The following is a 24,358-nucleotide window of genomic DNA, read 5'->3' as shown; positions in this document are numbered from 1 at the left end:
TGTGTGATCTTTAGAAAACACAAATCCGATCATGTCACTTCCTTGCTGTAAATCCCTTTATTGCATCCCTTTACCCTGGGGATAAAGACAGAATTCATTAATGAGGTTTTGAGATTCTCCATGACTGGCCTCATCTTCACTCCACCACCTATCCCTCCACAGTGTCTCTCTCTTACTGAGAATTCCAGCTGAATGAAAGATGTTTGGTTTCTATTCGTGGGGGCCTGTTTGAAGGTTCTCACATTTTGCCTGTTGAAATCATCATCTTCGTGTTTCTCAGTGTAACTCCAAGCCTCAAAGCTATCTGGAAATCCCAGTCCATCAACAGGATTTAGTCTCTTTATCACCTATTTTCATGATTTTCTGATAACTATTCTTTCATTTCACAAATACTTGTTGAGTACCTGCAGCATACTAGGCACCATTATAGACCCTGGGGACAAAATCATGAGCATAATGAATCAGTGCATGAGACATTATTTCTAGAAACATTTTTATTTATTTATTTTGGATAATTACAGAAATTGAGAGAGAAGGGAACAGAGAGGGAGAAGGAGAGACATCTGCAGCATTAGTTCACTGCTTGTGAAGCTTCCCTCTGCAGGTGGGGTCTGAGGGCTTGAACCTGCATCCTTGTGTATGTATGTTGTTTTTTTTTTTTTACTTTTTAATTTATAAAAAGGAAACACTGACTAAACCATAGGATAAAAGGAGTACAACTCCACACAATTCCAATCGCCAGAATTCTATATCCCATCCCCTCCCCTGATAGTTTTCCTATTCTTTAACCCTCTGGGAGTATGGACCCAAGGTCATTGTGGGATGCAGAAGGTTGAAGGTCTGGCTTCTGTAATTGCTTCCCCATTGAATATGGGCATGATAGATCTATCCATACTCCCAGCCTGTCTCTCTCTTTCCCTAGTGGGAAAAGGCTCTGGAGAAGCGGAGTCCAGGACACATTGGTGGGATTGTCTGTCCAGGGAAGTCTGGCTGGCATCATGCTAGCATCTGGAACCTGGTGGTTGAAAAGGGAGTTAAAATGCAAAGCCAAACAAATTGTCGACCAATCATGGACCTAAAGGCTGGAAGGTCCTCCATTTTGTAGATAGCTAGTAGGCATATTTTAGTTATATTCCAAAGGGCCTGTGGCTATACTATTTTTTTTTTCTTGTTTCTTTATCTTTTTTCCCCCTGAGCCTGAAATCTGATATGCCGGTGGATCCAAGTTATTGTCTGGGGAGATGATGTAATAGCTAGAAAAAGGACCAGAAAGCTGGATTAGGGAAGAGAGTAGATCCCTAATATAGGGAAGGGGTATAAATATTGTTGACTGTAAACCCCATCAATTTGATGTGATCTGGGGCCCATAATCAGCTTAGGAGCCTATGTGACCTCTGCATCCATCTAGATTTGAGCTCACATTCTGTGGTCATGAGTAGGAACATTCCAGGCTGCCCCAATATCGACCCATCTTCCTCAGGTGTAGCATAGAGTATGTTATCCATCCTACCTTCGGAAGATGGAACATTCTCTACCATTGTTTTCAAGTTGAGTGCAAGGTCCTATGAGGGCCCACAAAGGGGTCTATTGTGTTGTTCCTGATAGAAATGACCAGTAACTTAGAAGGCTAGAAATGGACCTACCCTATGATCCTGCAATTCTTCTCCTGGGGATATATCTTAAGTAACCCAACACACCCATCCAAAAAGATCTGTGTACACATATGTTCTTAGTAGCACAATTTGTAATGGTCAAAACCCGGAAGCAGCCCAGATATCCAACAACAGATGAGTGGCTGAGCAAGTTGTGGAATACTACTCAGCTATAAAAAATGGTGACTTCACTGTTTTCAGCCAATCTTGGATGGACCTTGAAAAATTCGTGTTAAGTGAAGTAAGTCAGAAACAGAAGGATGAATATGGGATGATCTCACTCTCAGGCAGAAGTTGAAAAAAAAGATCAGAAGAGAAAACATAAGTAGAACCTGAACTGGAATTAGTGTATTGCACCCAAGTAAAAGACTCTGGGGGGGGGGAGAATATAGGTCCAAGAGGGATGACAGAGGACCTAGTGGGGGTTTTATTTTTATATGGAAAACTGAGAAATGTTATGCATGTACAAACTATTGTATTTATTGTCAAATGTAAAACATTGATTCTCCAATAAAGAAATTAAAAAAAAAAAAGAAATGACCAGTAACAATAGAGAGAGGGATTTATTTCAGGTCTAGGCCTATCATGTCTGATTAGGAATCTCAGGACTCCCCGATAAGGGGCCTAGATGATGGGGTGACCTGATAGTGACTAAAGAGTCATCATTAAAGTATTCCAGTCTCTTTCCCTTATTCAGCTTTTGCAGTCCTTGCTTTGATAAGGTTAGCTTTGGAGTGACTGAGGAAGTGTAATAGGAAGTAGGTGAGGAGGGCATCTAAGTCTAAGTAGACACTATTTCATTATGAACTTTATGTTGACTCACTACAGACTATTGTGTATTTTTGCTTTCAGGTATATATTTTGCTCTAGTTTATGGATACATGTGAACAGGACCTGGTTTATATCTAGGTTTGGGGACTTTGATAAGAAGTGAACCTTCTCTATCCCTCTGGAGGGGGTGGGTTATGGGGCTTGGGTGGTGGGAATTGTGTGGAGTTGTACCCCTCCTACCTTATGCTTTTGTTCACTAATCCTTTCTTAAATAAAAAATTTAAAAATAAAAAAAAAAAAGAAGTGAACCTTCTGGAATTCAATTAGAGAATACTATGAAAGGAAAGGTCTCACCCATGTGATGAGGCTGAAGGTTTGATATTCCATGTCTGACCTCTCTGGACACAGTCTGAAGTGAAGCATGATAAGGTGGTACTCGTTGCATTGATTAGGTTGGGATTGGTGGATGCAATATAATTTGGTATGATTTGAGAGTAGCATGCAGGAAAGTGAGCCCCACCCTAGAGGTTCCAGGACTGGGGGAAATACAGGCTATATAGAGGAAGTGAAGGTTTCTGCTGTCTTAGGGTTTAAGAAGGCAATAGTTAGTTATTGCTATAATCACATTATTTGACAATTGGGTTAACTTTGAAATATCCCCTTGTTAGGATTTTCTGTATCATACAGAACATCACCATAATTTATGTCCTTTGACATTATTTGTATATAGCTATGCCACCGGTTGCTTCTATTCTCCCTGATTTAAGCTTTTAAGAGAGTCAACATTTCAAAGACTCAGCCTATGCATTAAAAAGACTCAGTCTGTGATTTAAAAGTTTGAGGCATTCAATAAATTTTCCCCTCACATTAATTAAAAAGTGATTTATATGACAAGTTATTAGGAGTGTATATAAACACATTCCAACCATCAAAAGACTGTGTCCCCTCCCATTCCCCCTGCCCCCCCCCCCACCCCTTAAGGCTGAACATCTACCCTCACCATCAACCCAGGGTTTTTACTTTGGTGCCCTACTCCAAATTTAGTCAAATCCTGCTTTGAGTTTCCCTTTCTGTTATTCTTTCTCAACTTCTGTTTATGAGTGGGATCATCCCATATTCACCTTTATCTTTCTGACTTAGCTCACTTAACATAATTTCTACTAGCTCCATCCAAGATGGGTCAAAGAACGTAGGTTTATTGTTCTTAATAGCTGCATAGTATTCCATTGTGTTTATATACCACAATCTGTGCCACCATCTAGTTCTGCACATGATATTCTTATTCCAGTGCGATATGTCAGGAAGTGATTAATGCTTTGAAGAAAATTCGCATAGGATGAAGTGTGAAATTCACACAGGATGAGTGTTGGAATGACCTTCCTTACTAGATCAGGTGACAAGGAGGATGATTCTATATGGTGGTGTGAAAGAAGAATGGGCAGTGATTCCTGTGGATACCTGAGAGAAAAGCACTTTAAAGAGAGAAGATCACATTGCAGTTCCCTCAAGAAGGGTAGTCTCGGCACATTTGAGAATCACACTGAAGCCGGAATGGGTGAGGAACATCCAACAAGTGGAGAACTGTGCAGAATAAGGTTGGAAAGGCTGACTAGGCATGACTCAGAGGCTAAGATAAGCCTTCAAATTTGTTTCTAAATGCAATTACAAGCTTTTGAGAGGCTTTGAGCAAAAGACTGTCGTAGCGGCTTTGGTTCAGGTGTATTCTTTGTCTTAAAGGGTTTTCTCTAGGGTCTGACTAAAGAGATCAATTTCGTAGTAAGCTGCCTGCCCATGTGCTCAACCCAAGTTCCAGCTTGACCCGTCATCAAACTGAAAGGAGCTTTGGCACTGTGGTCTCTCTGCCTGTCTACTTCCCTGTCTCTATTTGAAAAGTGAATGAGTGAATGAATGAACGAATGAATGAATTTAAAATAAAAAAGGGCCCAGGAGGTGTCACACCTGGGTGAGCATACACAAAAAAACAGTGCATAAAGTCCTGGGTTCAAGCCTTTCCTCCCTCCAGGGGAAGTTTCATGAATGTTGAAGCAGTACCACAAATATTTCTCTCTTTCTCTCAACCTCTCTCTCTCTCTTTCTCCTCTCCATGCATATCTCTATCCCAATTTAGTAAAAACGAATTTTTTTCAAGAGTACATTTCTTATGTGCCACTTATGTTTAAAATACCACTGATGTTTAAAATCAATAAAATGGTTGTTCTAGCTTTTCTGGAGAAAATAAACTGTAAGGAGTAAGTACAGAATCCCCAGATCAGTCAGAGGGTTATAACGCCCATCAAAGTGCATGCTGGAAGCTGTTGTATGAGTTGTTAACACTGCTCATACTGTCATTAGTTGTGTGATAGCCACACTCCAGGTGCAGGGCTCAGGGTTGTCTTGTTCCCTTCCACAATCCCACTGCCTAACGTGATGTTTGCCAAACCATTAATTCTCCATAGATATTTAGGGGGCAAAGATCAAACTTAGCTGCAGTTAATCTAAAAAGGACTTCAGATATTTAGTTGACTCTACAATTTAGGAGCCAACAATAGCCCAGTTTGACTGTCAGTTAAGTGAATGCTGTCTTCCTATGTTGCCTTCAAATGCTGGAAGAGGGATGAGGTGAAAAAGAAAGTGGTGCATCCCAGAGCACTCCATGCTGCTGCTACAGTGCCTAGACCACGTCCCTACGCCATCACCATCTCTTCCCTCTAACATAAGCATCTCGGCCACAAGACCTCACACTGGATTCATCTTTGTTTTTCACTATTACTGCATTTCTATGTTCAAGCAATACGTTCCCTGTGCTTTCACTTATATTTATCTCTTTTTCATTTCTCTCTTCATTGCTCTGACACCATCTGAGCTAGTCATAGTCTTACCGTGGTAGCTATTTCCTAGAGAATGAGACTCAAAACAACTTCTGACAAGTCTATTTCTCATGCTCTCTAAGAGGCAGTATGTGCTCTTCCACATAGTAGGCTATGAAATTCTGCTTTACTGGGTGTATGTGACTTGTGGAATCTGGAGTCCTTGATGGGAAAGCCATGAACAAAAGCTTCCCTCTTGGAGTCCCACTAAAAAGGAATTTGCACCTCAAAAGTAGGGACCCTTTTTATCCCAGCTGTTCCAATGCTAACTTTATGGCATAGCCCCACTGAGCCTCACCTCCTCCTCTCTCAGCTGAAGACACTGTCCAACTCACGGAGTTTGTGTGAGGCTTAAATGAGAACACCAGTTGAAACACTTAGACTGGCTTCTGACACATGTAAGTTGGTAATAATTTCGACTTTGCCTTTATTCCTATTAGAGATAGAATAACCAGGTGGTATAAAAAAATGAAGGTACATTATAAATAACAGAATGAGAAGTGTGGTTTCATCCCTTAATAGAAAATAATTTTTGGTATGTGTTACATAGCATAACTTGGCACTCTCATTTCCATATGATTTTAGTAACATGATTTCATTACAGAGAGAAAGATACAAAGATCAGAGCACTGCCTATCTCTGGCTTAAGGATGGTTCTGGGATCGAATCTGGGACTTAAGGAGCTCAGGCTCCAGAGTCTTGTTCAACCATCATGCTCCTTAATTTAAATGTAGTTTTCTCGTGTGTACATGGGGGGGGAGGGGGAAAGAGCCATGTCAGTTATCCCTGAGGACCTATGTGTTGTGTATTTATTTACCTTTTAAAAACAGGAAAAGTGCTTTCATTGTCTTCATTAAGAATGTCTCCATTGGGCACACTAGTTGCAGTGTGCAAGGACCCAGGTTTGAGCCCCCAGGGGTAAGCTTCACAAATGGTGAAGCAGGGCTGCAGGTGTCTCTCTGTCTCTCTCCTTCCATATCTCCCCTTCCCTCGCAATTTCTGACTGCCTCTATCCAATAAGTAAATAAAGATAATTTTAAAAAAAAGAATGTCTCCAAATGTACACAGGTATATATTGCAAATAGAAAGTGATGTATATACTTGGAGGCAATCCTGTATTTTTCTGGAGGAGACAGAAATGGAGAAAAGGTCATAGTGGGGAGCAGGACGGTAGTATAAGAACCGACATAAGGATCCTGGTTTGAGCCCCCAGCTCCCCACCTGCAGGGGGTCACTTCACAGGCGGTGAAGCAGGCCTGTAGGTGTCTGTCTGTCTTCCCCTCCTATCTTAATTTCTCTCTGTACTGAACAATAGCAATAATGACAACAACATTAACAAAAAAATAGAAAAAATGGCCTCCAGGAGCAGTGGATGTGTAGTGCAAGCCATGAGGCCCAGCAATATCCCTGCATTTCTGCCCAATAGTAGGGAAGATGAGACAAAAGAAAAAAAAAATAGATAAACAGGAATTACTCTATGCTTGTAAAAAGTGACTAGAGGGGTGGGTATATTGTGAAAAGGAAAAGGGTTCAAACCTTGAATATTAGACTAAGGAGGCATGTTTTCCTGTGCAGTTGAATTGAATTAAGTTTGGGGGGTAGAGTAGACAACTAACTTGAAAGATATCATCATGGGTTATTCTGGAAGTGGTTATAAAAATGGATACTAGAGATGGGGAGATGCAGTATCAGGTCAAGAGCTGATGAAGATAATGTGCTGTCAGGACAGCAGAACAATCCTTCTAATTTCCTTTCAGCCAACTGGCTCAACTGTTTTTCTATTCTACTCCTATATATTTTTTAAAGTATAGATAAATATAAATAATAGTATGTCATGACATAAAGTTTACCATGAGTCTCATATCACGGTTCCAGTACTTGAGTTAAGGAGATAAAGATGAAAGTTTAGAGAAAGCAGGGTGTGAAGAGCAGAGAAGAGATACCAACATAGAAAGAAATATTCAAGAGAATCTCCCTGGAGTCTTAACACAGAATGCTGATCACAGCACACATGTGAAGAAACTACCAACACTGGAGAAGTAACTCCCCAAAGAAATAGTGTTCAGTGTTCACATAGGACAAGGAATGGATATATTCCCAGCAACAAGACTAAAAAGACTTTCATAAAAAACAGAGAATTGGATTGAATATGCGTAAGAGCAGTGATGTTGTAGTAAGGCATTGTCAGCCAAGAGTAAATACTACAGTCCTGCCTATCTTAAAAATAGCATCCCAGGGAGTCGGTCTGTAGCGCAGCAGGTTAAGCGCAGGTGGCGCAAAGCACAAGGACCGGCATAAGGATCCCGGTTCGAGCCCCGGCTCCCCACCTGCAGGGGAGTCGCTTCACAGGCGGTGAAGCAGGTCTGCAGGTGTCTATCTTTCTCTCCTCCTCTCTGTCTTCCCCTCCTCTCTCCATTTCTCTCTGTCCTATCCAACAACGACAACAACAATAATAACTACAACAATAAAACAACAAGGGCAACAAAAGGGAATAAATAAATTAAATAAATATTAAAATTAAAAAAAAAAGTTGCAGCGTGCAACTTTGAATTTAAAAAAAAAATAGCATCCCAAAAGATAAGTGTTTTGCAAACAGTTCCTGTACACCCTAAAGCCATAAAACCTATTTGTGGGGAGTCAGGCGGTAGCACAGCGGGTAGCACAGTGCAGGTGGCGCAAAGCGCAAGGACCGGAGTAAGGGTACCAGTTCAAGCCCCAGGCTCCCCACCTGCAGGGGGGTCGCTTCACAAGTGGTGAAGCAGATCTGCAGGTGTCTATCTTTCTTTTCTCTTCTCTGTCTTCCTCTTCTCTCTCCATTTCTCTCTGTCCTATCCAACAACAATGACATCAATAACAACAACAATAATAACTACAACAATAAAACAACAAGGGCAACAAAAGGGAATAAATAAATATTTTTTAAAAAAAACTACTTATGAAAATGTAAAAATATATAACATCCAACAGAGTAAAATTCACAATATCTGACATCTAATAAAGCTTTATTATATATGCAAAGAGACACAAATATATAACATCATCAGAAAAGTCAGTCCTTAAAACTAAAGTTGACATTGATGTTAGAATTGACAAAAAAAAAAAAAGTAAAAGTATATTGTGACTGTATTCACATATTTGGACACTTGGTAAACTGAACTTAAAAATATTTTACTTGTATGTATTTTATTATGATGATAGCAAACAGAGAAGTGCTCAGATCTAGTATAGATGGTGCTGACATCAAATCTGGAACCCTAGGTTTGCAAGATCTGTAGTCTACCTCTGAGCTATCTCTCCAACCCCAAACTGAACTTCTTAATTATATTTATATGTCAGATATAGAAATGGTACAAATTAAACTTCTGTGAATGGAAAGTTCACTGTCTACGATGAAAAACACTTTATGTGGTTAGACACTGAAGAAAGCGAATAAGTGTGAAGGCATCATCACTAGGACTATGCAAACAGAAACACATAAAAAAGAGACACACAAAAATGAAGAGTGGATTGATGAAAATCTTTAACTGACCTTAGTATAAATGATTGGATTCCTCAAATGGAATAACATTAAAGAATATGGAGAAATAATGACCAGTATCTTCCTAAATTTAATGAAATCTGAAAAACCAGATTAAAAAAATGGCAACTAGTCACTAATGAACTGTTCTTTCAAGAGTCATTACCATTTGAGGAGCAATAGATTAGTGCCAGAAAGACAAAATGAATAGTAACTGATAGAACTATGGCCAATCACTGAGTTATTAAAAACAACAAAATATAACTAGTTGGCCAATAATATTTTTCCACAATTTTTACTATTCAAGACATAAGTGAACCCATGTTTACTCTAAACTTTCTTACCACTTTTCATCTTTATTTAGTCTTCTTCCCAGATCAGACTCCAGTCATCTCCTGTACCTTCCCTGCTGAGAACTTCTCTGTGAACTGCACCACAAGAATTCTAAACTGTTTACACACATTTATGTTACATCATTCATATAACTACATGTACATTTTAGTAGTTATTTGAATCATTTTTACAACTTTGCTGAGTGGGTTGGGTACTCTTTCCTTTAACATGTGTTGCATTCATTCATCAAACATTGAGTATCTAAGAAATACTACTAGTAGGGAGTCGGGCTGTAGCGCAGCGGGTTAAGCGCAGGTGGCGCAAAGCACAAGGACCGGCATAAGGATCCCGGTTCGAATCCCGGCTCCCCACCTGCAGGGGAGTTGCTTCACAGGTGGTGAAGCAGGCCTGCAGGTGTCTATCTTTCTCTCCCCCTCTCTGTCTTCCCCTCCTCTCTCCATTTCTCTCTGTCCTATCCAACAATGACGACAACAACAATAATAACTACAACAATAAAACAACAAGGGCAACAAAAGGGAATAAATAAAATAAAATATTAAAAAAAAATTTAAAAAAAAAAATAAAAAAAAAAGAAATACTACTAGCTACATAGCAAGGAAAAGCAAAGCATAGCTCATCCTTAAGATGATCATAGTTTAATGTGAAACTGACCCATACAGAGTTATTATTATTCACAGTTTATAATGATAAATTCATAATTCACCATGGCCTCTAAGTGAAGTCTAGAGACTGGAGAAGACAACATTTGAATGGGTTCTTAAAGCATGCTTGTCTAGCATGATAATGGATGCATTTTTATTAAAATTAAAATGATCCATATGCATTATTTGTATATTGTATAGAAGCATGAAGTTGCAAGTCCAGTTCAAAAACACTTTTCTGATGTATTAGAGTCCAGGATCTCTGCATGGCAGCCATAATCCACTCATAGTATCTGCTTCTGGTAATCTCCATGATAATTTTTTCTTTATTTTATTATTAGGAGGTTAATGGTTTACAGTACAGTTGTTGGCACATGGATACAATTTCTCATATCACCAAGATAGGCATCTGCAAAACACTCTTACCCCCTAAAATTAGGCCTGTCACTGAGTACCAGGTACTTAAAGCCCTGCTCCCCTACCTCTCTCCCTGTGTTGGGCATTAACCATCCTGCCTTGCTGATACTATGGCCTATTTACATAATCATTGTTTTGCCTGAAAGGTCCCCACCCATTGATCTGTCTTCTTTCTATCTAGAGACCCGCCCTGCCTGCAGGGTAACATTAATCCCACTGGCTAAAATCATTGCAACAGTTGCTAAGGAAGCTTCCACCTTCCCAGCATGCCTTTTGCCTTTCTCCACCCCTTTCCTAGCCATTTCTGTTTCTGACTTGCCACTTCCGGTTTTTATCCTATAAAAGCCACTTCTGTTTCTGCTTTCTCTCTCTTCTGTGTCCCGACCTGGAGGAGGTCAGGTGTGCAGACTGGAAGGCAGACGCCAGCCATTGAGGCTTGCTCCACATGGCTTAACCCCCTGCACTCATGCCCAACTCTGGGGCTCCCGCATGAATAAAGATTTGTATTACTACCTCCATGATCTTGGTTCCTGGGTCATCTCTCTGGCCTGTGATGCTAGCCCGGCACCCTGTCCTTCTCCAGAATCCTTTATTTTAATGTAATTCACCAAACCAGTCCAGCTCTTTTAGATGTTTTATGATCCAAATTCATTCTCAAGGAAAACAAAAACAAAAATAAAGCAATAAGATTACATCAAATTGAAAAGCTTCTGCACAGCAAAAGATACTACCACCCAAATATAATCCTTACAAAACAGATTATCTTTACATGCCATACATCAGATATTTCATCTAACCAAAATATACAAAGAATTCACCAGATTCAGCAACAATAAAACAAACAACCCCATCCAAAAGTGGGGAAAGGATATGAACAGAATAACCAAATAAGAAGAGACCCGAAGGGCCAACAGACATATGAAAAATATGCTCCAAGTCACTTAGTGACAGAGAAATGCAAATAAAGACAACAGTGAGATACCACTTCACCCCTGTGAGAATGTCATTCATCGAAAGCATAGTAACAGCAAATACTGGAGAAGTTTCAGGATAAAGGAACCCTTTCAGACTGCTGGTGTGAATGTAAATTGATCCAATCTCTGTGGAGAGCAGTATGGAGAACTCTCAGGAGGCTAGAAATGGACCTAACCTATGACCCTGCAATTTCTCTCCTGGATATATATCCTAAGGAATTAAACACACCCATCCAAAAAGATCTGTGTATGTCTGTGTTCATAGCAGCACAATTTTCAATAGCCAAAACCTGGAAGTAACCCAGATTTTCAGCAACAGATGAGTGGCTAAGAAAGTTATGGTATATATATATATATATATATATATATATATATATATATATACAATATAATACTACTCAGTTATAAAGAATGATGAATTCACCTTCTTCACCTCATCCTAGATAAAACTTGAAATAATCACATTAAGTGAGATAAGCCAGGAAAAGAAGGATGAATATGGGATGATCTCACTCATGGTGCAGAACTTAAGAAACAAGATCAGAATGAGAAACACAAAGTAAAACCATAATCTATAGTTATACCCCCGTGACAATTCCCCCCCCCAAGTTTTTTTATACAATAAGGTAGGGAGGATTTTTTACATTTTAGGGAACTTGAGAAAGACTGAGTAGGATCAGAGAGTTAGCTCACCAGGTAGAGTGCTGGCAATGCCAAGTGCTTGACTCAGGTTTGAGCCCTGACACCATATGGGTATTGTTATGGTAATAGAAGTTTTGGTGCAGTGATCTCTTGGTACCTATTTCTCTGTTTATACCTATCTATCTGAATGAAAAATGGTCTGCAGTGGTAAACTGTGCATTTGAGATCCTAAATCTGTAAAAGGAAAGAATAAGCAGAAGAAAGAAGGAAGAGAAGAGACTAAGTAATTGACCTGCAATTGCATAGGTAATTAGTGTTGGAATCCAGATCTCTTGAACATCAAAAGATGGCTTCATCGACCCTTGCCATGCTATTTACTTGCATGGAAAACTTATCCCAGTAGGGGGTGGGTGGTAGCATACATGGCACAAAGTGCACAGACTGGAGTAAGGATCCTGTTTCTAGCCTCCCAGCTCCCCACGTGTGTGTGTGTGTGTGTGTGTGTGTGTGTGTGTGTGTGTGTGTGTGTGTGTGTGTGTTGGGGGCATGGCTTTACAAGCAGTGAAGCAGGTCTGCAGGTGTCTATCTGTCTGTCCCTCTCTCTGTCATCCCCTCCCTTCTAGATTTCTCTCTGTCCTATCCAATAATAATAACAGCAACAAGTGCAACAAAAATGGGGAAAATGGCCTCTAGGAACAGTGTATTCATAGTGTAGGCACCGAGCCCCAGCGATAACCCTGGAGGCATAAAAAAAAAAGAGAGAGAGAGAAGAGAAGGGAAGAGAAGGGAAAGGAAGGGAAGAGAAGGGCAGGGAAGGGCAGGGAAGGGAAGGGAAGGGAAGGGAAGGGAAGGGAAGGGAAGGGAAGGGAAGGGAAGGGAAGGGAAGGGAAGGGAAGGGAAGGGAAGGGAAAAGGGGAAAAGGGAAAAGGGGGAAAGGGGGAAAAGGGAAATAGGGAAAAATGGAAAAAGGGGGGACAAAAGGAAAAAAAGGGGAAAAAGTGGGGGAAGGGCAAAAGGGAAAAAGAAAAGGTATCCCAGGTGTTAAAGTTATCTTTGCTCCTCCCAGGTCACTTGGTTCAAATAATCTGCTATCTAAAACCCCTAATTATTTTTTTTTTGCATTTTCATGTCTTCCACTATATTCCCTTATCTTTCTACCTCTTCCATACTACTTATTACAACATATGGTGTCAATTTATTATTAGCTTGCATATATCCTCATTAGACCTCATGGTTCGTCACCTTTTGAGTGAGACAGTGTTTATTAATTAGATTCAAAAGAAATGAAAAGATCATTTGTCCTTTTTGGACATTTTTAATGTGTTAAAGACATTTAGAAGAAATACATATGAAAGGTTCTGGCCTTTCATAATTTTAAGTTCAGACATTCCTAAGGAGTCATGGGGGAAGTGGGGCATTCTAAACAGAACACTAAAAAGCTGTGAATATGTGTATAGTTCAATGATAATGAGAGACTGAGGTCCTCATTTTTATCCTGTGGCACCCTGGCTAGAAAAATACTCCATAGCTGTTTAATCCTGATTAGCTTATTGTCAGAGCAATATCTCACCCGAGGGGTAACAGTGTTTCAAGAATAGTTTGCTAAGTGATCTGGTGAAGATGAACATTTGCATCATTATCTTGTACTGATTCCCTAACTCATATTTTAGCACAAGCCTTTTGACATGTTTTTTTCAAGGAATGGAAGAATGTTTCAGCACATCAAAATTCATGGTTCTCAAAACTCTTCAAGTCCCTTCTAAGAAGACACAATATACCAAGTAGTCAGTGACATAAAAAAATGAGTAAACTAGCAAAATAATAGTTTGTGTTTGATAAAGAGAGAATTTACAATGTGAGCAAGGTTTGCATTCCTTAGAAATTCTGAAAAGCAGTCAGTGGTAAAGCAGTTGATCAATAGAAAAAGGAAAACTAATTCTTGGGCACTGACTATGCATTAATTTTATTTATTTATTTATTTACTGTCTCCAGGGTTATCGCTAGGGCTTGGTATCTCCACTACAAATCCATTGCTTTTGGAGGCCATATTTTTTTTCCATTGTTGTTGTTGCTGCTGCTGTTGTTGGTAGATAGGAAAGAGATAAATTGAAAGAGGAAGACACCTGCAGACCTGCTTCACCGCTTGTGAAGCAACCCCCCTGCAGGAAGGGAGCCGGAGGCTGAAACCGGGATCCTTGTGCTTCATACTATGTACACTTAGCCCAGTCCTGATCACTTTTATTTTAAAGTTCTGAAGAATCAACTTTTGGAGATTAATCAACTTTTGGAGCTAATTAACTATCAAGAAATTGCATGATATTTGGTTTCTTACAAGACAATTTAAAGAGAAGCACTCATGACCTTACTAGAAAACATACTTCTGTACTTCCAAACTTCATCTTTAAAACTGAAATCTATATTATATCAAAGAAATGGAATTAAAAATTGTATGAACTAGAGCTAAGACAGATATGTATTGCATCACATCGTAGTATGCTGCTTTGTGTTACATTGTCTTAATAAAGGTGGGGGGGCTGACAGGTGGTTCCCCACATAGAGAGCCCACATTTCCACGTTGAAGGGCATACCTGGGTGTAAGACCTGGGCCATTGCATAAGAGCACTTGAAGAATGAAAGTTTCACCAGCAAAGGAGTGGTGCTGAATTTTTCCCTAAAAATGTGTGTGTGGGGGGAGGTATATCTCAATATGAAGTAGTGGCAATCAGAACACATTAGCATTTTTCCCATTCATGACATAGTGTTGACATAGAATAACTATAGCTCTTGGCAAATTTCATGTAAAGAGGTTTGTACATGCTGCAATATACTGTCTCTGTCAGCATGAGGAGAGCATATGGCACCCATTAACTCCCCAAATCTGCCACTGTATTGCAAATTTGTAGTAAGCTAGTGCAGTCCCTAATAGTCACTTATATTATAGAATGGGTATCAAGTGCTATCAGTAAGCCAGAGGGTTGTTTTCCCCCCGTGAGAAGGCATTTGAAGTATATCAGAAATCTTTATGAAAGAACAAAACACTTTCAGTGATCACCATATTAATTTAAATGTGTCCTACTGGGAAGCCAATCTAAGTAAGTATCATGTGTACTTGAATGTTTGCCTCTAATATATTCTCTGAGTGCCATCATTTTCACAGAACCTCCCCCCCAGATAGATTTTTTGTAAGTATAGTTCCTCTTAATTCTGACAATGAATTTAGTTGAAATTAAGTCAAGAGACACCTTGTCTTTAGTCATACTTTTTTTTAAAAAGGCATCATGGACATTGAGCAGTTCTCATTTAGCTAGAGGTCTGCAATAAAGAAAACAAGAAACATAGGCCAGAAGAGTGCTATGATTTCTGAGCAAGTCTTTACTAGGCAGAGAACATGCCAGGAAACGAACACACTTTCTAGCCAAAATGTCTTCTTTATGAAGCACCCGTTATGATCAATAATGGCTGTTGATCTTGACTTGAATGCCGGGGGAAGCATGAGCTTAGTATAGAAATTCCATTACCTAAGTAAATCCAGAGGAATCTCAAGAGGGATAAGTCTATAGAACCCTTTAAATATTTAATAACAGGTATAATAAAAATACCTATGAATTTCATGTCAATATTTTATTAATATATTTTAATTACCATAGTATCCCTTTCAGATAGCTAAGAGCAAGTTTGTCAGACCTGTGGTAAAGTTGAAGAATAAGAAAAAATAATATAATAGGCTTTAGAAACTGGAAAGGAAAAAGAAAGAAGGAAAGAAAAGAAGGAAAGAGAAAAGCAAAGAAAGTCAATCTGTCATCAGAACCAGAACTAGAAACTTTGTTTCTTTGTTTCTAATTTTTTTTTTTTTTTTTTTTACCAGAACACTGCTCAGCTCTGGTTTATGGTGGTGCAGGGGATTGAACCTGGAACTTTGGAGCCTCAGGCATGAGAGTCTGTTTGCATAACCATTATACTATCCACCCCTGCCCCAAACTTTGTTTCATGCTCCATCAACTCTCTGTTACTCCAAGCTTTGGACACTTTACCATTTTAGGATAGAAGGCCTTTCCCACAGGCAGTTTACTCATTTTTCAATATCTTATAAATATGCTCTTTGTTTAAAATGACACACCTGTCATATTCATATTGCTTCCATTCCAATCCCTGTCCTATCTAAATATTATGCAGTGAAACGACTAGATTTAAACTCTAGCCCCAAGAGGCAATTTAATATAGGAGCTCCAAGCTAATGTGAGTTATAAAGGAAGTTGCGTATTAATTATAACACTTGTCATTTAAAAAAAATAGCTTGGTAGTGTGTGTAATTTTACCTCATTTTCTCATTTGCTACTGTTATTTAAATTACTTCCCACCACTAAGCATGTGCATAAAAGATGATTGTTCGTGATTTAACCTTTTAAATAAAATGTATTCTATTAATTAAGTCGCTATAGTTCTCTTTCTCTTTTATTATATTTATACATTTATCTTTTGCTCTAAAGATAGACATCCATGTCAGGGAATACTTTGGAGAAAAACCCCTGATTTTTATGCCTATACCCCACTTGGCTTTTCCACACTTAAAAAATAGTTTATGTTACTGTTCTAAAGAATTTCAAGTTCTCAATTAAAATAATGATTAGTGTTTCTACTGAGAATAATAGGCAGTATTCTGTCAAAAGTTAAGATGGCACCATGTTTAAGTATAACTGGGGAATTGCAGTACTGAAATTGACCTAGATTTAATGGGATATATCAGAAGAAAAAAGTAAAGCCCTAACTTTCATGAGTCTCTGTCTCTCTCTCAATCTCTCTCTCTAACTCTCTTACTCTCCTTGACTTTCTGCCTCTGTCTTTTTCTTAAAAAAAAAAAAAAGTTAGAATAGATTGCATGTAACTATTAAGCTTCAAGTCAAAATCATAACTCAGATTTTTCCTGTGTGAAATGCAGCTGAATATTTTAGCTTGAATCATTAGAATTGTAAATTTCCAAACATATTAAGTTATATATAAAACTCACCAGTGCTAGTAATTTCCATTAATCTGTCATTAAAAATATAGCTTGGCAGTGTGTGTAATTTACATTATAACATGTGATATAAAAAAGAAAAATTCTGGGGCTGGGGGTGGGCAGTAGCACACCAGGTTAAGCACACAGTGTGAAGTGCAAAGACCTAAGCAAGGATCCTGATTCTATCCCCCCGGCTCCTCACCTGCAAGGGGGTTGCTTCACAAGTAGTGAAGCAGGTCTGCAGGTGTCTGTCTTTCTCTCCCCCTCTCTGTCTTCCCCTCCTCTCTCCATTTCTCTCTGTCCTATCCAGCTGCAACAACAAGAAGAATGGAAAAATAATGGCAACCAGAAGCAGTTGATTCACTGTGCAGACACTAAGCCCCAGCAGTAACCCTGGAGACAGATTGATAGATAGGTAGATAGATGGATGGATGGATAGATAGATAGATAGATAGATAGATAGATAGATAGATAGATAGATAGATAGATAGATATTGAACATATAGGTGTTTTTCAAGTGTCTATTTAGTTTATATTTAGTACATGTTATTGAGTCTTTTTTTCTTGGTCATCTGGGTTATTCCCTGGGTTTGGTGCATATATAATTGTTGTAATTTAACTTAAAAGGGGATTTGTGGAGGCTGTAGCAGCATATAAAAGGATTCACATTAGGGAGCTGGGAACTGGTTTAAACAATACAAGGTTTTAGGCAGAGTAAGCAACGATCATCAAGGGTTAAGAGTACACTAGGTTCACAAAGTCTGAGTATAGTTATCAAAAGTTTAGTCCCATAAGATAAACAATTATCAGCTCTGGTAAAGGTTGCTCATGGTTGTAGCAGAGTCACATGTGTTCAGTCCTCAGGAGAAGTATCCATGGTGGATACCTGGCACACCTTCACCAAGATGCATCTGACCAGGAGAAGCAGCAGCAGCCAAAAAAAGCGACCTGCTCAAAGTCCTGTACTTTATACCTGCCCTTCTCTGTTTGTCCTGTATGCTAATAGACCCAAACTCCTGTTGGGTCACAGCATATAATGAATCTACTGTTCCCAACAGCCTTTTTTTTTTTTCCTTTTGTTGATAGAAACAGAGAGAAATTGAGGGGGGGGGGGCAGAGAGGAAGGGAGAGATACACTCGCAGCCCTGTTTCACCATTCGTGAAGCTTCCCTTTTGCAGAGTGAGCCCTGTTCCTTGTGCATGATAACGTTCACACTTTACCAGGTGCAACCCAGCACAGTCTCCCTTGGTTTTTACCCAGAGCTCTGCTTTTGTCTGGATTATGCCAGTGACAAGGATCAGACACAGGACCTTTAGTGACTCAAGGGTGGAAGTCTGTTGGATAACCTTCTATAGTTACCCTGGCTTTCTATAGTTACCCTACCCTCACTGAATTTAACATTTCTGTGGTTTTTATTATAGGTATGTCAGAGTGGTTAGTAGTGTTGTGTTTAATTTCTCACTCCTCTGCTTATAAGGTATACCTCAGTTTATTTGTAAAGTAAGGATAGACATTGTAAGGATTAAATTACTTGTTCCCTATAAAGTGGATAGGGCTGAACTTGTGTAGTACATACACTCAGTGAATTTAACTATCATTATATTTCATAATCATCACCTCCTGTTGGTTTTCTATTTAAACTTTGGAAACCACTACCAATTTTCTTAAACTCTAGAAAGAGAATTTGACCCACAACTTGAGCCTGATATGAACAGACTTTACCTATCTCCATGTGGAAATAGGAAAACTCTAACAAGATTTTAAGCAGTAACTTGTTATCAGGAAAAAATGAAGACCTAGTTTTCTGTTATCTAGAAGACAGATGGCTGAAAGGATAAGAGAGCAGGAATATCTATGGATAGTAATCAGTGAAATCAATGAAACAGAACTGAGTATTTAGTATTAGGTAGAGCAAGTATTAGGTACCTAATTAGTACCTAAGTATTAGGTAGAGCAAGGAGGAGTGTGTCTAGTCACTGGAGGACTTTGTAATATTAGGGAAATAGTAGAGGTCTTCTTGTCATGCTTTCACCACTAAGCACCAGAGTTCCAGAAGTCAGCAAAGACAATGGCTGAATAATGAACAAGGTTTATTAGGGTGAAAAATCCCATTGCAGTTATCTCAATTTATCACTCCCAGTCTCTCCCTTTCTACTTCTCTGTCTCTAATAGAAAAGGGAAAAAAAAGGTCACTGTGGCAGTAGAGTTGTGATGCAGGCACTGAGCCACGTGATAACCTTCCTGGCAACAAAAGAGAAAAAAAAAAGCACTATAATTATAGGATTATTATGGCTATTTCTCTTTGTGTTAGCTTTAGTCATTTGTGTCTTTTCAAAAATTCATTTTCTTTAGAGTTAAGTTAATTTTGGGTTAACTTCTCCCACTATTGAAGCAAGAGCCTTCTCTCTTTTTTCTTTTTATTAAAATTTTATTATTATTATTAGTTTAAGGCCCTTCATATGTTAACTAATGACTGTGAATTAGGAAGTTTCTTCTTTGCAATGTGACCATCAGAATTTAACGCAACACTTGAAGATATGTTTTGTAAACCTGGGAAATAGTGTTGTATGACTTCTCTCTGGCTCTCTATACTACAAATGCCAGCTGCCCTGGATTTCCCAGACATCTCTGTCCATATCTTCAAGCAGAAATATTATTGAGCACTGCTTGTGTTCTTTCACTGCATCAAGGAAACTTTCTCCAGACAATAAGTGGTAGAAAATATAGAATTCATCTCATTTGTTTTCGATTTATCAACAGCCACTGTCCTTTTGTTTCCTTGGTCATAAACTCACCAATGCTCTTGTTTTACTTTATTTATTGTAATCAGAAATAATTATAAATCAATTTCCCTTTTCTCCATTGTGATCATATACACAAGTCCTACTCTTGACTGTTGAATTGGACTGTTGAATGCTGTTAAGTTCAAAGAAGTTTATAGCATATCTTACATTTCCAGCTCCTTGAATTTAGTTTCTATAAATGTGCATATAGAAATAACACCCCCAGTTAAAAAATACTAAAAATAAAAATTATATTCATAGATAATCTAGTCAAGATATATATTATAATGATTGTTTAAAAATATTTAGCTACTGATAGAAAGGAGATACTTCAGGTAGATTGGGGAGGGGCAATCTCACATTTTATCCAGTGAAGGATTAAACTTACTACGACTTTATACTCATTTGTTTTTCAAACATTGACTAATTTACAAGTAGGTCTGACCTGTGTTTCTTATTTCTTCTCAGTGCCAGATGAAAGCAAAGTCTATTCTTTGGCTGGACACAGATCAGGTAAGAAATTCCTTGTAACTTCCTGGAAGTCAATTTATGTTTGAGTAGCAATGGGAACCTGTCTCCATCCACTAGTCACTGTAAGGCTTGCTAATTAATACATGAGATGCCTCTGACTTCCACAAAGATGAATTATTGCTTGCCTGTGAGGAAAATGGTATAATAAATGCTGACTCAAAATGCTTGAGAAGAAAGAATAAAGGTTTCAAAAGTAAACTAAAAATATATCTTAACCCTGTACACCAGTTGAACACTCGAAACAATGAAGATTTTCTTTACATAAATCCAAGAAATTTTGAAATTTTTTTCTCATGATGACTTTGTCGTTTGTTTTTGATTTCTCAAAAGTGTCAGATAATTGTGACCATTCCTTTAAAAAAATAAATCTGTGTTTTGTATTGGGGTTTTTTGCTCAAATTCAAAGGAAACAGTTTGTAATGGCTACATTATACTTCTTTAAACTCATGAATGAGTTCCTAAAAGGCTCTCAAGTAAGTGTGTCAGACTCACTAAAAATCTATTAAGTTTTTCTCTAACATTTGGAGATACCATCAGGTCTAAAATCCAAGCTTTTCCCCTTGTTACTGAGTAATCTGCTTCCTGTTCTTTCACCCTTCCTTCATTATTATTTATTCACATTAGTTGAAAACACTTAAAGCTACCAGCTAGTAAATACTGCAATAATCCTCATCCTCTAGGGGTGCATTATTTGGGAAGAAAATAGCCATTTTACTCTTAGAGTCAACACTCCACACAACAGAAGGGTTACAATTTATTGGCATCTCTCTCTGTGAGACAAAGAAGTCTTTCCCTCCCATCACCCAGCTTCTCCTGTGTTTATATGCCAATTATGTTTTCAGCTGTAAGTGGTCTTGATGCCTCATTACCTCCATCATGTTCCAGGGCAAGATTATTTTTTCTTTTCTTTTCTCTCCAAATTCTTTTATGATAACAGCAAGGAAGGGATGGTTCACAACTCTTAGATTTTTTTTTTTCCCCTTTTCTTCTGCTTTTCCTGGTCTAAGGTCTATCTAGGAGGTTAGATCGCTGTGAAATAATATATATTTCTGTAGAAGTGATCCATTTCCTCATGGTGCCTGTTCCCATCGTCTCATCCACTGAATTCTCTCCTACTGAAAATATTTTTAGAAATCTGAGAAGGAACTTCTCATGGCCAGGGAACCCCAAGTATAGCTTATATTCTTTCTATCTTAACTGCATGCTAATACATATAACTAGTTCTCTTATACATATTAATACTGGAAAGTTAAAATTGAAGCTGGGGGGGCAGGCAGTAGCACTATGGGTTAAGTGCACATGGTGCAAAGTGCAAGGATCAGCTTAAGGATACCGATTGGAGCCCCCAGAACTCCACCTGCAGGGGAGTCGCTTCACAAGCCATGAAGCAAGTCTGCAGGTGTCTGTTTTTCTCTCTTCCTCTCTGTCTTCCCCTCCTCTTTTGATTTCTCTCTGTCCTATCCAATACCAAAGACATCAGTAACAACAACAATAATAACCACACCAACATTAAACAATGAAGGCAACAAAAGGGAAAAAATCGCCTCCAGGTGCATTGGATTCATGGTGCAGTCACTGGGAGCCCCAGAAATAACCCTGGAGGCAAAAAAAATGAATTGGGCTTCAAGGTAGAAGCATTTTATAAGAATGTTGGTCAATTTAGTTTCTGAAAATGAAAAATTTTAAACTCTGACTTTTTTTTATCAAATCAAATCTTATTTTAATCTTACATAATTTCTAAACAAATTACTGTTGTTTAGCAACTAGAAATCATAGTTACTCTTTTCAAATGAATACTTTTTGTCTCAGAGGTATTACTGCAATGTATGGAGTAAATTGAATCGATATATTTATATAGATGATACAAACTATTAAGAAATAAAAATCCCAAGATCAAAAATTGATAAAGTCTCCCAAACAAAAAAAAAAAAGGCAAAAATAGTATGACATTATCAGGTCAATTTGACATTTCACAAGGCTAAAAATAGCCTAAAAATAGTACCAATAATATTTATATCAATATCAAAAATACTATTTAAATGCATAGATGTTTAAAAGAGAATTTTTGTTGCTAATATACTGTTATTGCAACACTCACAGTTCTTGTGTTTATGTACCTATTAACTAATTAACCAGTTAATTAATTTGTCACTAGGACTTCACTAGGGTCTTGTCCCTCCATGGTCCCATCACTCCTGGTGGACTTGTTTTTTTCCCCCAAATAGATAGTAGGAGGCAGATGGGGGGGAGGTATCACAACTCTACTACTTGTGAAGCTTCCCCACTCACGATTCTTCCCCCGAGTGACAGGGGGATTGAATCTGATATAGCCTGCCTAGTAAGGTGTGCTCTCTACCTGGTAAACGATCACCCTGCAACAGCCACTACTGTTATTTCTATTTTTATATTTTAAAAATACATTTAGGCCATCTCACAGTGTAACTTCTGTCTGGCTGAGCTTCATTGACGGGAGACAGACGACCCAGGACTCATGGCTGGGTTGTACGCAGTATCTCTTTATTCATGCAGGACACAGCACAATCTAAGCTGAGCTAAGCTAAACTAAACTAAAAACTACAAACAATCTTGTCCTTATAAATATACTAGCCCATTAGGGTGGGAACAGGATGTGACGCAGAAAGGGTGGAGAGAAAAAGTGACTGGTGAAAATCAGGGTATGACAAGGAGAGGGGGCGGAGTAGGTGAGAATTCTACCACTAAACCACCAATGCCCTGGAGGGAGTGTGGTGCTTTATGTAAATGTAAAAGTGATTTAAATAGACTGCTTTGAATGGGATCAAACCAATCCCTATATAGGCATACCGGGGCTTGGTTAAGCAGAAGCCAGGGGGAGCTGGCATACTACCCAACATCTCCCCCTTTCTTTTTAACTATTTGCCATAGTATCAGGAATGCGGGGCACTTTGTGAGGCAGGGAGACTGATAAAAGGCACACCTTTTGGGGTTCTACTGTCCCTCCTTGCTCAACCTCTCCATAGAGAGAGAGACTAACAGGATTGACACAACCCTCAGGCTCAAGCCCTTCCAAGCTCAACCATATCCTGACAATTTCCCAACATCTCCCTCTTAATTTATGGCCATATATAACTGGGTCAATGTCTGTAAAAGGCTTCATCCCTGTCAGGGGAATAGAAGTGTAGAGGTGAACAGAAACCTATATCATACAGGCATTTTCAAAAGTACTGGCATAAGACATGGAAAACAAAATAGGCGAGCAGCAATAACCAGTGTGATGCCAAGAGGAATATTTCTTGCCTCAAAGGGCAAGGCCTAGCAGGCGAAAGGGCATTTTTTGCCTCTGGGGACGCTTCATGCCTCTGGGGGGCATCTCTTGCCTCAAAGGGCGTTTCCTGCCTCTGTGGGCATCTCTTGTCTCTTGGGGTGCTTCATGCCTCTGTGGGCATAACCTAATAAGGAGGGGGAGTTTTCTGCCTCTGGGGCAGAGCCTGCAGGCAAGGGGACATGGTCTAAAAAGTCTCCAGGCAATTGGCTGAAGTTAGTCTTTGAGAAACACAGCAGCATGTACCAGTAAGTCTGATGGAGGTGTCAGTCCAAAGTAGATGGCCATGGAAGAAAATGTCAAGGGATGAAACACTGCATGTCTGTCTCGATGGGGAATGTCAGCCACCAGAATTCTGCTTTTCTGTAGAGAGTGATCTTTGGAGTCTGTGAATCTGTTTCTTCAGGTCATGCCAAGTCACATCATTGGTTTCCGGGGGTGTGTTGTAGTCATTCCATCTTGTAGGTGATGTCAGAGAACAGGATCCAAATGGATTTCCAGGAATTCCATTTGAGTAGATGCTTTTTCATGTGAAGACTTGACAGCTGAAATTCACTTACTTGTCAAACAAAACTTGTAGCAGATTAGAAGTTTACTATAATTGATAACTCCATTATAATTGGAAGTCCTTTCTAGTATGATTTTAAGGTTGTTTAAACAGTTGAAACTCAATAAGATGTGGAAAGGTAAACAGAAGAATCACAGTTAAAAGCCTCAGGCATGAGAATAATTAACATAATCATTTCACTATCTGCCCCACCCATAACTCATACCATTTCAGGATTAAACGTTTCAGATTTATGCCAAGACGTGAAAAAAGAAATCAAAGGAGAAAAAAACATTTTTTTGGATTATTTCTGGATGTCTCTAGAAATCATGGCTGCATCTAGCATTTTTTAAGTCAATGTCAA

General features: G+C 38.8%; 1 protein-coding gene across 2 annotated transcripts in view; it reads left to right on the top strand.

Moving 5' to 3' along the window:
- Positions 1 to 24,358, top strand: part of PARD3B (par-3 family cell polarity regulator beta) — a 1,240,289-nt gene that overhangs the window by 800,962 nt on the left and 414,969 nt on the right. For both annotated transcript variants that reach the window (XM_060194068.1, XM_060194070.1), the window contains one exon: positions 20,084 to 20,128. In XM_060194068.1, coding sequence (XP_060050051.1) covers positions 20,084 to 20,128 — 45 coding nt within the window. The remainder of the gene's footprint in view (positions 1 to 20,083; positions 20,129 to 24,358) is intronic.

Source organism: Erinaceus europaeus, chromosome 7 (genome assembly GCF_950295315.1).
Source record: "Erinaceus europaeus chromosome 7, mEriEur2.1, whole genome shotgun sequence".
Taxonomy (NCBI): Eukaryota; Metazoa; Chordata; class Mammalia; order Eulipotyphla; family Erinaceidae; genus Erinaceus; species Erinaceus europaeus.
Note: the sequence above shows the minus strand (reverse complement) of the source record. Positions and strands in the feature narration are given on the sequence as shown.